Source organism: Malassezia sympodialis, genomic scaffold (assembly GCF_000349305.1).
Source record: "Malassezia sympodialis ATCC 42132 genomic scaffold, msy_sf_2, whole genome shotgun sequence".
Lineage (NCBI taxonomy): Eukaryota > Fungi > Basidiomycota > Malasseziomycetes > Malasseziales > Malasseziaceae > Malassezia > Malassezia sympodialis.
Window position 1 is genome coordinate 477,559 of NW_017387800.1, and position 17,494 is coordinate 495,052.

Below are 17,494 nucleotides of genomic sequence, written 5' to 3' on the forward strand. Positions count from 1 at the left end.
TACCGCAGCCACACGGACACGTCGTGGCTGTGCCCGTCGTGGCCTAAGCATGCGTCCCGCGCGCTCGCCCACGCATCGATATCGCGCTCAAAGAGCGATGCCTCCATATCCGGAAACGCATTGCGCAGGTGCGCCAGCACCGGTGCACGCAGCGCGACCGGCGCGGTGCGGGGGCTCGGCACGCCCAGCAGGTTCGACATGGCGGGGCGGACGCCTCCACATCCTGCCTTCTCATGTCGTCAGCGGCGCCCCCGGCAGATGCGGCGCCGACGCCGGAGCAGCTGCAGTTTGCGCGCGCCGTGTTCATTCTCCTGGAGATGTGGCCTGCGCTGCGGCAGGCCGTCATCGAGGGATGGGGTGGTCCCGAGTCGGAGGAGAAAAAGTCGTTCCTCCTCTCGCACCTGTGCGACGAGTACGGGAACGGTGGCGCCAGCACTAAGCCCGACGTCGACGACCTGACTGAACTCATTGAAGGCTACGTCATGGAGGAGTATGCGTGCGAGCTCGAGGACGACAGCGCGCAATGGGTCGCGATGCACATCTGCCTCGCGCACGCGAGCATCTTTGAGCAGGGCAAGGGCGACGAGATCCTCGCTGAGTACGAGGCGTCGTATGCGCGCACTGGCTCGCACAAGCTCGTCGCGCAGACGCGCGACGACATTCATGACGCGTCGGATGAAGACACAGAGTCCGATGTGCCAGCGCCGGCACCTGGGGCACCGAAAGAAAAGCCCGCGCCGGAGATTGACGAGGACGGCTTCGAGACCGTCGCCCCTCGCCGCCGTCGATAGGCCGTAGCGATGATGTGGAGGCCTCGCCAGCCGCGCTCGCGTCTCGCGACCATGGCCCGCGCCGCGCCGGCCGTGGCCGATGCGAGCGCGTCGGCGCTCTCGTCGTCCATGTTCTTTCATGCAGGCCCAGTGGATGATGGCCACGAGGCCAAAAACGTATCGCGCTTGCACCAGCTAGCCGCCTCGTTCGATCTGGACGACGCCGAAGTCGCGTTCTTCGATGCGATTGTGGCCCTGCTGCCTGCTGCGTCCACGAGCTTTGCCGAGCTCAAGCACGCATATAATTTGTGTCGCGAGGATGCGCACCTTGTGGGGCCGATCGCGCGCGCGCACGCTCTGCGCGCGTCACAGGGGGATGCGTCGCCCTCCGTCGACGCGCGCCTCTGGAACACGCTGCTGTCGCTCGTGCAGGTCCGTGGACACACATGGGCTGAGCGGTGGGATACGATCCGTGTGAGCCTCGGACTCGAGCCGCTTGAAGATGCCGTGCACACATCCGACGCACCGCCCGCGTCGCCCAGCGTGGCGCCGGCCTCGCCCCTGTCCGAGGACGATGCGCCTATGGATGCCGTGCACGGCAGCCCCGCCTGGTCGCCGCTCAAGCTTGTGCACCCGCGCATCCCCCCGCGCGCTCTCGATGCAGTGCGATGGCCCCGCGTACCGCTCACGACCCTGCTGGAGCGCCGCGCCGCCGACCTGGAGCGCCGACACCTGCGGCGCTATCTCGTGCGCTGGAACGAGCACCTCTTTTTCTGTGCGAGCCGACTTGAGCGCGCCGCCCAGGCCTACGCTCATCTGCTTGCGCTGCGCGCCTGGGGCCGGTGGCGTGCACGGCGCGCGGCACAGCTCGATGCAACACGGGCGGCCGCCGCGTTCACCCAGCAGGCCTATGTGTCTCGCGCGTGGCGCGCGTGGCGTATCGCTACGGAAGAGCGCGTGCGCGCCCGCCACAAGGAGCAGGCACGCACACTGCGCACGGCCTACTTGGCCCTCGAGGCGCGACGCGACGCGCGCCTCTCGCGCATTGCGCTCACGCTGTGGACGCAGGCATGGCATGGACGCCTGGCGAGCCACCTGCGACGACGCTCTCTGCTGCCGCGCGCATGGAATGCATGGCGCGCACGCGCTCTGGGCCTGGCAGCGCTCGAGTCGAAACGCGCACTCTTCGCCGCCTATGCGCACACGCACCTCCTAGGTGCTGCCATGGATGCGTGGCGTCAGCGTATGGGCGAGCGCCGCTGCGAGGCCTACATGAACGCCTCGGCAGACACATGGTCCGAGCGGCGTGTGGTTCGCACGGCGTGGTGCCGGTGGCAGGCCGCTGCACAGCACTGTACCGTACGTTGACCTACTGACTCAGGCCCTGCAGCGGCATGCGGACCACTTCGCTGCTGCGCACGAGCGCAGCTACCTCTTCGCCCGCTTGCACCATTGGCGGTGGGCCGCGCGCTCCGTGCGTGTGGCCGCGCACGCCGATGCCCAGCGGCTGCGCGCCGCGTGGCACCGGTGGTGGGTCGCGTATACGGATGTAACGCTGGCTCGGCAAGGTACGTACGCCGCGCTTACGCAGCCACCCTCTTGCAGCTGCAAGACGAGGCTGCGACGCGCCAGCTCACGCGTGCATGGGCGCAGTGGCATGCCAAGTCCGCGCACCTGCGTGAACAGGCACACGTCGCCGCTCTTACGTCGGCGTGGCGCCAGCGCCATGCAGCCTGGCACATGTGGCACCGCGCCCTTGTGCGCCACCGACAGGAAGCCGACGCCGCGGCGCGCCACGCCCGCGACCGGCGCTTGCATTCCTCGTTGGCACACTGGCGCGACGCCACACGCACACGCAAGGCCGATGCATGGGTCGCGCGCACAATGCGCCGTACTCTCGTGCATGCGTGGGACCGTACGTTGACGCTACTGACCTAGAATGGCGCTGGCACACGGTGCAGGCACGGCATTGGAGCACGTGCACGACGCTTGTCGAGGCTCGGCGTGATGCGCGGGCGATGTATGTGTGCTTTGCGCACTGGCGCACGCGTTCGGCGCAATGGGCAGCGAGCGCTGCCGACGCTGATGCCATGCGTGCCGCTGCACTCCAGCGCCGTGGCATTCATACGTGGCATGCGCGCTGGGCGCTGCAGCGCGCGCACGAGGCGCAAGCACAGGCCTGGCACAAGGCTCGGCACACGACGGGGGCCGAGCTCACGCTGCTCCTGCTGCGTGCGTGGCGTTCGCGTGCAGCGCTGCGGACCGCTGAGCGTGCGATCGTCAAGCGGACACGGCAATATGTATGGAGCCGCTGGCGCGACGCGCTCGTCGAGGCACAGCTCCGGCACGAAGAGCTTGCGGCGCTCGCTGCGCGCCGGCAGACCATCTTGCGTGCGTGCTGGGCGCACTGGACGCAGCGCACGTCCTCGCTCCCTGTGCTGCAGCTGCGGCGTGCGCGCCAGCTGCGGCGCGCTCTCACGCACTGGCAGCAGCGCATGCGCGCGCGTACGCTACCGCGCCTCGCGAAGGCATTCGCGCTCAGTACCGTCGGCGCCGACGCACTGGCGTCGTGGCAGCATCGTTTGGCACATCGCCAGCAAGTGCGAGCACTATCGTACGTACGGGACGCTGACGCAGACGCCTAAGTCACGCACGCACCCTGCGCCGTGCCTCGGACGAGGGGCGGCACATTCACCGGCGGTTCCGCGGTTCATGTCCTGCCTAGTGGGACCTGGCTATGTGGAAGGGGCTCGCCTGGTGAACCGGGAACACGAGCGTCTCGGCGACGTTCACATGTGCTGGGCGGCTGGCCGCCCAGACGATCTCTTCGGCGATGTCGTCGGGCGTGAGCGGCTCAATGCCGTGGTATACCTTATCCGCGGCGTCCTTGTCGCCATAGTATCGCACGAGACTGAACTCGGTCTCGACCAAACCGGGCTGCACATTGGTCACGCGGATCGGCGTGCTGACAAGCTCCTTCATGAGCGCGTCGGTGAAGGCGCGCACAGCAAACTTGGTCGCACAGTACTGCGTTAGGGATGCACACGTACCACCGAGCCGCCGGGGTACGGCTCTTTGCCTGCCACGGAGCCAATGTTGATAATGTGGCCAGCCTTGCGCTCCTTGAACTGGCGCACGAACAGCTGCGTCACATAAATCAGCCCGCGCACGTTCGTCTCGAGCATCGCGTCCAGGTCCTCGGCGCGGATCTCGCCCACCTGCGCGGTGCCCATGGCGAGGCCGGCATTGTTCACTGCGTCAGCGCCGTAAACGCACCAAGCACGTCGACGTTGGAGGCCCACGACGGCAGACGCTGTAGCAACGTATCAAGGCTCTCCGTACTGCGCATGTCGAGCGACACAGCAGCATAGTGGCCGCCGTGCCCGGTCGAGCCGGCCGTGTTTGCCTCCTGGCACGCCGCTTCGACGTCAGCGAGCTTCTCGGCGCGCCGGGCTGCAAGCACAACGTTCGCACCCGCACGTGCAAAGAGCTTGGCAGCCGCCGCACCAATGCCCGACGATGCACCCGTCACTAGCACGACCTTGTCGTGCAATCGCGCCGTAGAAAACACACTCATCGTGGCAGGAGGCAGGCCCGTGCGTGCCTATCACGTGGAGTTCCGCACCAGTCTCGCGTCTTCCCGAATGGACACAGCGGCAGAGGGCGTGCGCTTGGCCTTGGCCGAGCTCGAAGCTGCGCAGCGTGCGCGCGAAAAGCAATGCAGCGCCAAAATGGACGACGCTCGGCACCACATGGCGGGCTCGCGCTCGCGCATCGATGCACATATCCTGCCAGTGCTGCACGAGGCGTCCACCGAGGCCCAGGCGCTTGCGCAGCGGTGTGAACCCGCTGCGCGTGTCGCGCATGCGCTGTACAGCGACATGTACACACTGCATGAGGAAAAAAAGCGCATTGAGAGCGCCATCGCCTGGTGCTCCGAGGCCATCGTCCTGCGCGCCTCCCTCGCGGGCCTCGCCGACGCCCTCGACCGCCTTGATTGGGACGCGTGCATAGAGCATTGCCGAGCGGCACTCGGCGTTCGAAAAGCTGTGCTGCACTGCGCATTTGCTAAAATGGTCGTGGTACGTCTTTCGCACTCACAGCAGCCCTCGAGCATGTTTCCCGAGGCGCCTGCCGTGACGCTGGAGTCGCTGCGAAGCCGGCTCGTTGAAAAGATCACGCGTCACTTTGAACACCATACACAAGAGCGCCACGAAGAAGAGGCTACGCGGTTTCTCGGCTACTTTGCCGCGGTCGACGCCCACTGGGACGGCCTCCGTGCGTACAGGTACGCGCACGTCTCTCACGCAGCACCCTCGCTCGTTCCCTCCTGGAGGCGCACCAGCGCGATTTGCACGAACGACTGGCCATGCCAAGTACGCACCTGTGACTGACACACAGCCGCTAGTCCCATGTACTATGCGACGCTATGGACGGCCCTTTTTGAGCATCTCGCTGTGTTCATTAGCAAGCACCAGCCCGTGGTGGATCGACTGCTCTCTGGTCCAGGGCACCCTGACTTTGCCGAGGGTGTGCTTCCCGAGCTTGCGCGGATATGGACGGCTCTAGGCTTCGATATCCTTGCGGCCTGGCGTCAGCACCGCCAAATACCGTACCTTCTTGCGCAGGCGCAGGATACGACTTTGGTGGCCCTGGACAGGATTCGGACGACGCCGTTTGTGTCTGGTCGCATCTTTGGCGATGATTCGCGGCAAGGTGGACGTGCCTCGCCAGCCTCGCGGCCCGCTACACCCGTGCCGGCGACATCCTCTATGCCCTCTGTGGAACCACTGCTGACCGAATGTGCTAGTATGGGGGCCCAGTGGGCACTCTTTTTCCAGTTTCTGCAGCGCTCTATGGGCCCCAAGGCGGCCAGTGAGCAGGCGGCTTCCCTCCAAGATGCGCTACAGACGTGCTGGCGCACCGAATTTCTTCCTCTTCAGCTCTTTGCGCTGCGTTCCAGCATCCAGCAGGTGCATAAGCTGGATGTGCCGGATCTCCAGGCACGGCCGTATGGCAGCTCGCTGCCTGACGACATGTTCTTTGCACTGCGCACCGTCTGGACACGTGCGCTGTCGACGTCCTCGCTCTATGTGGCGGAAGAATTGTTTGCACAGGCCCTGCCAATGATCGAATCTGACTATGTGGAAATCATCGTGCTGCGCATGGATGCTTGCCGTCGCACGCTAAACCTAGCCGGGCTTGTTGAAGGGCCACGCCGTTTGGCAGCTGCACGCGAGGTTCGTGCGGTCATGTGTGTGTACCTGAATGCCTTGGATGTCTCGGCCATGTATGCGGAGCGTCTCATGTCGGACCTGTCGCACCCATCATTTTTGGAGCCTTACTTTGATGCCGAGTCCAAAAATGACGCACCCAGTGACTTGGCACGGGCGCAAAGCACGGTTGGCTTACTAGACAGCCTAGTATCGAAACTACGTTCCGCCATCAGCTTTGAAGTCCAAGAGCTATTCGCCACCCTCTTGGAAACTCGACTCCGATCTTTGGTCACGGAAGCAATGCGCAACTTGCATTACATGCTCGACGAGGAATCGTATGCACAGGCCAGCGAGGATGCGGACCTCGTAAACCGCGTGAGCTCGGCCTGGGAGCTGTTGATTCATGGATACCGTGTACGTATGCTGCGCTAACGCATAGGACCCACTCACAGAGAGCAATTACGCGCTCTTGTTCAACGCTGCGATTGATGTACTCGTACAAGAGTGGGAGAGAACCATTGCCACCTTCACATTCACTGAGCTGGGTGCACTTCGCTTCGACAAGGATCTCCGCAGCATTTTGGGCTTCATGGCTGACTACACCCCGTGGGGCATTCGAGATAAATTCCTCCGCCTCCAGCAAATTTCGTATGTACTCAACATGGACGATGAAGAGCTTGAGTCCATCGATGTGTATGAAGCCGGTATAGCCGCCGGTGTGTCGTGGCAGCTTTCTCCCACCGAAGTACAAAGTGTTCGCGCACAACGCCTGGCCCCTACATCTTGAAGACATCCGTAGACTGATACCCTAGCTTGGCAAGAATGCCGCCCAACGGGCCCTGCGACACGAGGTCACGTCCTTTTGACCCAGCCATAGCACGAACAAATCCATCAGGGCCACAGACTAAGAACAGACGCCGAACGCGCGGATCCGGCGACCAAGACGCAACATCTGATGCATCGATGCGGCCTGATGTGAGAGGCACCGAGTCAGAAGACATCATTAGCATACATGACTGCCTCGTTGGAGTTGAGCGCCACGAAAACAGGCGTCTCGAGGGGGTTTGGGGCAGAAGCAGTGAGGCAGGGACCTCCTCGCCTTGCCGATTGCTCAGCGTAGCAGAGGCTCGAGGGGGCATTGTTTCCACAAAGACATGCAAAGATACACGGTCAGGGTGCCTTTGTCGGTATTGCAAAAGTTCGGGCACAAGCTGTAGGGCGTCCATTGTGGGCACCGCGTAGAGCACTGATATTTGAGGCGTATTGGGTGCTAGAGGTGTGTTATCCAGCACATTCGAAAGAAGCTGATGGGCTGTCGTCACACCAGTACCAGCAACAAGCTAGTGTGAGTAGCTAATAACGCACCATAACAATCTGGTCAGGTACAGGCACACCTTCCGGTAGCTGCCAAGTGATTTCAGGGCCGCGGAGAGACACGGTTGAACCCTGTCGAACACGATGAAGATAGCGAGACACTTCGCCATCCGAATATCGCTTTACCAAAAGTTGAACAACGGATGGGTCCATGCGCGAGAGCGCCATCAGAGGGGTATATGCACGCTCGACTTGAATATTAGGCTCCTTTACACAGTACGAATAAATGGATAGCCTGGAACGGACGTCGGCCATGGCCGGGCTGGCTAGCTGAGATGCCAGTGGAAGCGACAGGCTGCCCGAGCCTCGGAGCGTCAAAACTCGATGTAATGGCAACTCATACATATCAAATAAGTTTGCCTCTCTCCGGGGCGTTAAATTGGCCGATTGCACTTCTAACGGCGCATATATGAACGGCGTCGGTCCTTTCTCATGCAGGGGCGATAACAGCCAATATGAAGCTACGCTACCTGCACCCAAGACACCGACACTCCAGCGTAGAAGATGCTTGGCTGTCATGTGCTCCAAATAGCCTCACTACGGTCAGCGCGCCGCTCCAAATCTTCTCGCGGCAGCCATCAGAACGTGGGGCGCAACACCTGCGATTAGTCATCTCCCACAGGCTTGGCGCCAACGACCCCGCGGAGACCATTGTGTCGCTACACCATGAGCGTTCGGGTGGTGGTCCCACCCCAAAAGATTCCTACTGTGGATCCTGAATCGCTTGCATGGATACTGGAACAATTGCTATTATGCAATCACTCGACAGCATTGCGTTTGGGCCGTGAAAGTGCTCAGGCGATTGCCGACTTACCCGAAGACAGTCGCCCAACTACCTATGATAGCCTAGTGGATGTGGCGCGGTTCTGTGTGGAAGAAGAACCTGGATGGGATCATTCCGACTGCTTGTCATTAATCACTCAATATCCTCGCCTCGATGATCTTCATCGGGATAACGCTCGTATACAATCTCTCTGTAATCAGTATGACGCTATGTACCCTGGCCTTCACTTTATCACTAGTGATGAGGTCCGCGAGCCTAGCATGGCTTCAGACGAACTTGAAAGCTTTTTATCTCGGCAGAATAGGGATACGGTCTATCAAGAAGGCAGCGAGTCATGGCAGGCTGAATTAGACCGGCTTCTCGAAGTACTATGGGATGTCGCTGTGGACCGCGCGGTGAATTTAACTCCTGGACCGCTCGATGATGATGCGGCCTCTATACCTGAAGCTAATTCCAAAAATATGTCCAATTCCGACGACGCCAACCTTGCTGCTGGAACACAACCCGGGTCGGCGGATCGGGACAAGGGGATCGACACGAGACCTCAAGATACGAATATCCCTAATAAAGACAAACGCGATGACGAACCTTTTCTCACTTTTCCCGCATTTCGTGCCCTTGCCCTAGCATCTCCTGTTATGGAGAAGTTTTTCGAAAACGATTTGGTACATTCCATTAGGCTCGAGCCTGTTGAGCGATCGGCCTCAGGCGCTGCCTTTGCATGGCATGCTGCTCCCGTGGTACCTAAGGGTACATCTCCCCGCGCAGTTCCCGGTAGCCGCGGGCCTGACTATAAGACAACGAGCACCGCATCGAATTCGTCTCCCCTCACATCGGCCCTGCTCCAGAGTGGCTCAGCGTCTTTGGACGCCAATACGCCTGCGAGCTATTCTCGGGACATTACTACAGGTGCCCGCGGAAAGGTTGTTGGGTTTTTGGGTGGGCTTCTTGGCGAGGAAGGAAAAACTCGCATGGATGCGCTGGCCGATCAAGTCGCATTACGCTTACAGACACATTCCGTCAAAGGCCCCCTTCCCAGCTTTGCAAGACAGGTGTTTGAATCCCCTAGTAACACGAAGTCTGGAAATTGGCGAAGCGCTTTTATGAGAGGCGCCACGGCAGCTGCCGGTGCGGTTGCAGATGGTCGAGCGATCGGTATTGGTGGCCGCCTGGCGGGTGCATTGGGTGTCAATTCATCTAAGAGAGAGTCAGACGAATCTGCTAATCGACAGCCTCCCGGCACCGATGCAGACGCCGCAGTTACTCTGGGATCTGGTCTACGAGGGAGCAATTTGGCTACGGAGGGCCCTGAAGCGGCTGTGGCAACTCTGCTGGCAGCTAACGAAGCTCTCGTTCAGGAACGAAGCACCTTTGTTATTGATGAGGTTCAACCTTCTGACAAAACCAATGAAGACCTAGATGAGGACACGGGCAGTATTGATGGAAGCTTGTCGGCCCTCGACGACGAGGCTACGACAGTATCTTGCTAAACATAGGCTTGTCAAGCGTCCCGATTCCTCACCTGACATTGTATGTACGTTAAGTATTTTTCCATTGGGCCATTTTTCAAGCAGGTACATGATTCGTTCTCTTAGCCGTCGATCCTGTCCGTGCGCTTGTGACCTATCTACAGAGTTATAGAGAAGGGAAGAATAATTACGTACATTCCGCTGTCTAATCCGTAAGCGTTCAAGCCAATTCGTTGATCGGGCTATACTTTCACAGAGAGCGACACGTGTTCAGACGAGGGGGGGGTCCGAGGGCGGTCGACATTCAGATGTTCATTTGTCTCCTCAGAGGTGGTTCTTAACACCTTATCTCTTCAATCCTATCGTGGCACCGTATTTAGCGGCTTGGATGGTTGTAATATAGCCATGTCAAATTCTAACCACCTTGAAAGTAATGGGAATTCCTCGGTCTTTCCTGCGTCCATGTCGTATTCTGATCCAACTTTTGCAAATTTAGCGCCAGAATACTTTACTGATGGTTCCAACCCTTTTACTCAAACGAGGCCTTGTCCGTCAAAGGATCAGTCGGCAAACTCCAATTCGCTTAACACACCGCAGCTGCATTCACAGTCAAACTCGCCTTTGCATGTTGGCTCTTGGCCCTCGCAAATGACTGTTCCTTGCACGCCGGAATCCCCTGTGCAGTCTACTCTGAAGATGCCTTCAAGTGCGACCGAACTCACATTTCCTTCCTCAATTTCTCTATCATCTACTAACTCACCTCGAAAACCGCTACATTCTTTACAGTCACGTAATACGTCGGGTTCATCAGTATCCCTTTCTAATATCAAGTCGCCAAATCAAAAACGTCTAAACTGGGCTGAGATGATATGCTATACCATTTACGATAGCCCCACAGGTCGTCTGGTGATTCAAGAGCTTTTCGAGGGAATGTGCCTGAAGTTTCCTGAAATTACTGACTGGGCTTCTGGGAAAGACTGGGAGGCAAGAGTCAAAAATCGAATCAAATCCACGCTGTCCATAAAAGGTAACCTTTTTGTCAAAGTACCTCGCCCTTCAAGGGCAGGTAGCAAGGGGAGCTGGTGGACGCTCACCCCAGAGGCCCAGGAAGCGTTTCGACAGGGCTGCGTCTCGGAGGCCGTTCGAGGCTCAGGCTCCCTTAACTCACCCATATCTACCCGGTCTTCTACACACGGTCCCAATACTCCAACCACATCACGATTTAATATATCTTCTAATAATTCAAGTCATGACACAGGCAATGCTAGAACGCGACCATCTTCTTTCCATGGAAGAACTGTACAAGGCTCTGATCTTCAAGGTGGGTGGAACAGAGATTATTCAGATAATCGCATTTCATCTAATAATTCCATGGCGACGCCATATTGGAGATCCAACTTGCGACCGCAAGCTCGAAGACTTGCGCCTCTGGATTTAAATAATGCTGCAATGCAAGAACTTTTTGGCGATACAAGTAGCGCTATCATGACACCGACTACTCCTGGCTCTGTTTTCTCGCCGTTATCTACCCAAAACTTCACGCCCCAGTCGGCTAATTTCCCTTTCTCAATGTCGGATACATTCTTTCCTACTAATGGGGTTTCGGCGACGCCAGATTCCTTTTCACCTAATGCAACTATGGCAGATCCAGTTGCGTCGAATAAGCAGTCTATTAATTCTGTCTTGGGTCTGGATGGGAATTTGTCCTTCACTAGCACTACTACCCAAGAGCTGGCCCCACAACCCCCAATCTCAGCTGATATTGGACAGACGGATATTCCTGGGAACTTGGGCAACATGGACCCTTTCCAACAACGCAATGTTCTGATGATGCTAAATGCGACGTCTAGCTCCAGCACACCCCTCAATGGCGAAGTTCAAGGAGATTTGAATCTATCGGGCTTGCCTACCCCTGCTACTCGAGCTGGACCAGAGTCACAGAACTCTATGTTCGAAAATATGCTTCAAGATAGCTCTCAACAAATGAACTTTGCGCCAGACATGGATACTCAGATACCCAACTCTGGTATTATGAATCAATTGACTACCTACTGCCTTCCCGATCAAGTTTCTCTTCTCGCACAAATCAACGCTGTTAATGCGGCTAGTAGTTCAAACGGAAATTTTTCCCACCAACAACTAAACAGTCCAGCTAATGGCGTCTCCGACAGGCAGGCTTCTTCGGCTACCTGGAATTTTTAATGTCGAAGACATGTGGCGATGCAGCTATACGAATATGATGTCTATATCCGTTTTAATTCAACGACATTGTGTTTATATGAAAGCCCGAGTGCGAATACCATTTTGTCATGGTTATACTCACTTGATTTGTCTTCAGTACTTCTCTCATGATTCATAGATTCAGGTAATGCATCAAAGGTAACCCTTGGTCTGAAGGTACTCCACGATGTGCTGGACGCTTTGCTCGATTGTCCATTTGTCCGCATCTATGTGAATCTCGGGCTTTTCAGGCGCTTCGTACGGGGCCGAAATACCAGTGAATTCTAGTGTGAGAACGTCAAAAGGACACATACCCTTGATTTCACCAGCCTTCGCTTTCTTGTACAAACCCTTCGGGTCGCGCTTTTCACACTCCTCAATGCTAGCATCGACAAACACTTCAACGAAAGGTAGGGCAGGGTCATGCTTCGAGTGAATCTCGCGAGCAAAGTTGCGATCGGCTTTGTAGGGCGAAATGAATGAAGTAATAGTGATGGCTGTCGAGGAGGCGAACAACAAAGCGACCTGGCATAAATATTAAGAGCGTACCTCAGAAATACGACGGATATTTTCCTCACGATCCTTAGGAGAGAATCCCAGATCTTTGTTCAAGCCAAAGCGAATATTGTCGCCATCGAGGCGAAAAGCGGACTTCTTCAAGTGCAGCAGGTGTTGCTCCAAAGCCGTGGCAATCGTTGATTTTCCCGACGCAGAGAGGCCAGTAAGCCAAATAGTTACACCTTTTTGGCTCAAAAGCGAGCTCCTCTCGTCATAGGTTACATTTCCTGGGTGGAAGGTAATGTTTGTTGCCATGATGATGGAGGTCCTGAAGCTGGAAGCTTTCGGACATACGTGGTTATTATGACTAATCGGTGCACGGCTACTTATGCTGCTGCTTCTTGCGCTTCACGCGGGCACTTAGGTCATTTATGGGCTGGTCGGACTTAGAGCTTGGCTTGTCCGTGATAGAAGACGTAGCAGCACCAAGGAATGCATCTTTAAGTGCATCTTCCAGGACTTGGTTTACCGGCTTTCCATTTTCTTTCAGTGCAGTGACAGGATTTGCTTTCATCTCTTCAAGCTTGAGTTGTTAGTCATTTAGTAGCGTACGTACTTTTGTCTCCAAATCAATAAGCATCTCCTTCACGTCTTTCGTTTCCCTAGTGATTTGATCTGAATCCATATTGAAAAGTGAGTCGCGCTCGGTACCATGGCTAGTCTCTTGGGAGACACGCTCTAGCTCAACGAGACGCCGCTTCAACACATTCGCAGCTTGCTGGATGTGTTCAAAAGATGATTCACGTTGTTTCACATTAGGGTGAAATTCAAGGGCCAAGCCGAGACGCAAATGCGCATCTGAAAGTCTGCGAGAATATGGCAACAAATGGGGTAGCAGTAGCTCCAATGCGGCACGATAATCCTCAGAGGCTTGCTCGAAGTTTTCTGTATATAAGAGAAAAATGCTCACCTGTTTCAAGACCAATGTCGCCAAGATCATTACGGATTTCAGCTAGCTCCATTACAATAGCATCTTTGTCCATTGTCTCTCCTGAAATGAGCTTGAGCTCTGCAACAGCTGTTCCCTTGCCTTTCGATGAGCTAATTGATTCCGAGCCTGATCCTTCCAGTATGCGTTCAAAAAGTACGCGTGCAAAATCGAGTACGGTAAAGGCTACGCCCATATCATCGTCGTCCTCGCTTCCCTCTTCAGGCTCTTTCGGCGAAGCATTTGCCTCTTCAAAAGCTTTACGTTTTGGAGCTTTTTTCGAAGGCTGCCCAACTTCTTCGCCATCCCCACTGAAACTAAAACGCGCATCATCCGATGTAATACCGGCCGGCTCGTAGTCATCCTCCTCTCTCTCATCAGAAACATTACCACCATTACCAAGAACATTAGATGATGCTATTGCATTTTCGAGCAGAGCCTTGCCATATTGATGCAATATAGGAGCCAGCTCTGGAGACTCTTCACCAAATTCCGATCGTCTGATAGTTATCAAATATATACTCACAACACTTCAAGTGAGTCGCCTAAAAGCTCGGCTGCATCTTCATATTTTTTTTCTGAAAAGAGACGTACGGCTTCATCCAAGTCAACCCGAACTTCTTCAATGACTTGCTGGGTCTCCGTCATAGTTATTGCCAAGACGCGCGACGCGCTGAGTGCCTCCTCCACATGGCACGCGTTCGATTCCCCAGTCGACCGACCGGGTTTTTGTAAAGAGTCTGTCGCTATAACACTATCATTGTCTCTTACTATCGCAAGTTTCAAGTAGGACTATAAACTAATGGTCGAATGGTATAAGCCATCCATGAAAAGTTAATTCTTTTTAAAAAGACCGATAATTTTTTGGGTCATAGTCTTCTTCTTCTTCACGGAATCATGGCGCGGATCATCTTCGCCAACTACTTCAGGACCAGTCTGGGCATCTTGACCAATCTCTGGAATAGGACCTTGGCCATCTGAGGCGAGTTCAGGCGCCACCACGGCCGGCTGTTCGCTAGTCATTTGTGCACTTTCCGAAACTTGCTTAGAGGAATAAGGTCCGACAGTGATGTGCTGCGTCTCAGTAATGCAAAATACTTACACTTTTAATTTTCCTTCTGTCTTTGGCGCTAACATTTTCGAGGTGGGGCACGTTTGAATTCTGGCTTTCAGACATGGGGGAGTGAGGGTAAAGGCGGTTAGACATCACCGCTTCCGGATAGAATGTGGAGGAATAAACTGTAGACCATAACATGCAAGAGGTTTACAGCACCTTTTTGGAGTGGCTCTGCAGCAGAGAGGCATTTGTTCATCCGAGTTTGCATCTGGAAAGCCGTATGTTATTTAAACTAATTATGAGATACACTCCTTGGGTCTGGCTTTTATACCAATGACCATCTTCATGCAAATACAGAAATTCTTAGGATACCCCGCTCTCTAATTATACATCCTCGTACTTGTTTTGAGAATTTGGGTTCACTCGGTAATAATGAGTTCTGCTACGAGGATCTGACTCCAAGACAATGGGTTTTACTCTACTTACTTATTCATCGTTTTTCCCTAGAATTTTGTCGTGCGGCAGAACTCTTTCAAAATGTAACTCAGCACGAGCCATACGTGCGACTTTTTCCCTCACAAATCCTGACTTCTTTGTCATTTTCTGGATCTGAATTGGGTCTCTTGGAGGGAACTTCATTACATCGTGCCACCCTGCAGCGGCTGGAGCTCCTTCACGACAGTGCTAAATCTGTGCAACAATGGCTCTTGCGAGAGGCCAAAAAACACATGAATGCTGCGTTAGAAACGTTGTCAAACTTTTCTAATAGCGACAATTGGATCAGACTTTGGATTTGGGCTGACACTGCTTATTCTAGTCGAAGCTTTCCCCCTTTGTTGGGTGGTTGGCCTGCTGAAGATGACCCCGTTCTGATACCTGGCTTTGATATTTTAAATCACAGGCGTGGAGAGCCTGTGACTTGGTCATTCGATTCTCCTGATAAGGCTGTTTTTACTATTCGCCAAGACTATGGGCCAAATGAACAAATTTTTAACAACTACGGTGCCAAAAGCAATGAGGAGTTGCTGATGACATACGGTTTTGTGGAGCCAGGTGGTCCAGACGACGTGCTAGTCTTGGCCCTACGCAGTGATCCAGAGAAGCCGCAATCGATCCATTATTGGCGTCGATCAGACCCTGAGCCACCGGCCTCTCTTCTTGAGCAGTGTCGAGGAGTCATTACATTGAAATCAGACGACCCTATAGGGGTGTTATTGGCAGAGGTTCATGCTATTGAAGCTATCGAACAGTTTCTACGGCAAAAATGGAAAATTTTCAAGCGCACACAAATTGATGTGGATGATGCCATTCCTTTCGAAGACACACAGGATTATATCCGCATGGAGGCTCTGAACATGATCCATAACTATCGTGAGGGTATGTCATTTGTAGAATTAACGGAAGGGCAAGCATTGCTTATAAGAAGAGGGTTAACTTGGTGCCAAGATCGTTTAGACAACATCTTAGACCATCTTGAGCAGCTTGGATGGACTCCGTAAGTCCTACTTAGAACTTTTAGGAAGGACAAAGGATTGCCAGTTTGACGCACGTCTCACCCGCATCTTCTCAGCATCCAAAAATAAAAAAGAACTTCCCTGGATGGCTGTTTGCAATGTTGACACTTCCGAGTTTTCATGACGTTGGTAGTACCGTAAAATCGCATGAATCCTTTTGAATCCCAAAATGGTACGAAGAGGGACGAAACCCTCCGCATCCATCTGCTCGCGCAAAAACAGATCGGAAGCAAGGTTTTTGTCGGAGAAATAAAATTCTACCTGCCCACGCAATTGGCGCAAAAGTGAGCTGGTATCAAGAGAAGGTGGGATAGGGGGGGTCACTGGCTGACCAGCATGGTATGGCCATATACCCGGATAGGGCATTTGCATAAAAGGCTGAAAAGGGACCATATAAGGGGTGGGAGAGTTCCCTGAAAGAGCAAGATGGGTGATATAGGGAGTGCCCGTGTTGTAATATGGTACAGATTTGTCTCCAACAGAGCGGGCTTCCACTCCGTCATCATCTTTACCACTAAAATCTTCGATAGAAGACCCTGCTTTGGATACGTTGGAAGAAAGTCTGTGTTCATCTGGATTTGAATAGATACCTTGAGTGAAAGGTACAGTGGGAACAAACATGTATGGTAACATGGTAACAGAATTCGGCATCGAGGATGAATATTGATGATATCGGAAAGCGTCATAGCCTTTATTTGGCTGTGCGCGGCTAGATGTATTGCCCCGAGGAGCAATTCTAGAAGTTGAGACCTTGGGAGCATATGCCGAGTTCATAGAAGAAAGACGCGGTCCTATTCCTGTCATGGTTGCCACAGGTGGATCAGATATACGATGTGGCGCATAAGATCCGTCTGGTTTTACAATTTGGTTCAAAGGCATCGGGACTGCGTGTTGTGGGGACACAGTATTATAAGTTTGATCGTCAGGCAAAAAAGCCCATGGTTGGTTAGTTTTCTCAGTCTCGAGAGGATTAATCTTAGGTACCTGACAAGTCGTGCCCATATTCTTATTCTCAGAACCAGCAGTTGATTCTAAACGGTTGGTATCGGACTTGCTCATAACTCTTCTTGCGATTTGGACTTGATGTTCGTCTCCGTTTAACATATAAATTTGCTGCAGCCAATTGTTGTTTGGGATTCCATCAAGAGATGGATCTGTGTCTAAACTTGCATCCCTCGAGTTTGTACAAGAGGGGATATCTGGCTTGCGTTGGTTTGGGCTCGTGACGAATATATTGGACCCAGCATCCATCTGAGTACCAGATTGTACCGAGCTTCCTGACTGTTTAAATTTACGCTGACGCATACGCTCCTCCCATACATTCACGGACCCCTGTTGCGATCCTGAGGGACTGCTTTGATTTGGGGTATTCAAAGGGACATCTGTTTTATCTTCAAATGGAGGCGAAAAAGAGGTCGTAGATTTCATTGGAGTAGAAGAAAACGTCGTCGGTCTCGTGCTATTCACTACTTTGTCGATCTCAGGAGGTGATCTCGATTCAATTGTAGGGGTATCGGACTTGTGCGGTGGTCGCTGATTTGCTCGTCGTAGGCGTTCTGCATAGGATATTGAATGATTTAATTTTGCATTATGGTTAGTCTTCC

At 54.4% G+C, this 17,494-nt stretch overlaps 6 protein-coding genes across 6 annotated transcripts; 3 read left to right on the forward strand and 3 right to left on the reverse strand.

Moving 5' to 3' along the window:
• Positions 1-233: 233 nt before the first annotated feature.
• MSY001_0561 (uncharacterized protein) lies at positions 234-791 on the forward strand (the record flags this gene model as incomplete). Its single annotated transcript, XM_018885652.1, has 1 exon — positions 234-791. One exon carries the CDS (start codon positions 234-236, stop codon positions 789-791), a length of 558 nt encoding a protein of 185 aa, XP_018739187.1.
• Positions 792-3,491: 2,700 nt separating this feature from the next.
• On the reverse strand, positions 3,492-4,347 carry MSY001_0562 (uncharacterized protein; the record flags this gene model as incomplete). Its single annotated transcript, XM_018885654.1, has 3 exons — positions 3,492-3,797; positions 3,821-4,023; positions 4,047-4,347. 3 exons carry the CDS (start codon positions 4,345-4,347, stop codon positions 3,492-3,494), a joined length of 810 nt encoding a protein of 269 aa, XP_018739188.1.
• An 835-nt stretch (positions 4,348-5,182) lies between these two features.
• MSY001_0563 (uncharacterized protein) lies at positions 5,183-6,773 on the forward strand (the record flags this gene model as incomplete). Its single annotated transcript, XM_018885655.1, has 2 exons — positions 5,183-6,400; positions 6,426-6,773. The coding sequence occupies 2 exons, from the start codon at positions 5,183-5,185 to the stop codon at positions 6,771-6,773; spliced, it is 1,566 nt and encodes a 521-aa protein (XP_018739189.1).
• Positions 6,774-8,353: 1,580 nt separating this feature from the next.
• On the forward strand, positions 8,354-9,634 carry MSY001_0564 (uncharacterized protein; the record flags this gene model as incomplete). The annotated part of the gene is made up of 1 exon (XM_018885656.1): positions 8,354-9,634. The coding sequence occupies one exon, from the start codon at positions 8,354-8,356 to the stop codon at positions 9,632-9,634; it is 1,281 nt and encodes a 426-aa protein (XP_018739190.1).
• A 2,352-nt stretch (positions 9,635-11,986) lies between these two features.
• Positions 11,987-12,646, reverse strand: MSY001_0565 (uncharacterized protein; the record flags this gene model as incomplete). The annotated part of the gene is made up of 2 exons (XM_018885657.1): positions 11,987-12,358; positions 12,383-12,646. The coding sequence occupies 2 exons, from the start codon at positions 12,644-12,646 to the stop codon at positions 11,987-11,989; spliced, it is 636 nt and encodes a 211-aa protein (XP_018739191.1).
• Positions 12,647-12,713: 67 nt separating this feature from the next.
• MSY001_0566 (uncharacterized protein) lies at positions 12,714-13,016 on the reverse strand (the record flags this gene model as incomplete). Its single annotated transcript, XM_018885658.1, has 2 exons — positions 12,714-12,914; positions 12,948-13,016. 2 exons carry the CDS (start codon positions 13,014-13,016, stop codon positions 12,714-12,716), a joined length of 270 nt encoding a protein of 89 aa, XP_018739192.1.
• Between the last annotated feature and the right edge of the window lie 4,478 nt (positions 13,017-17,494).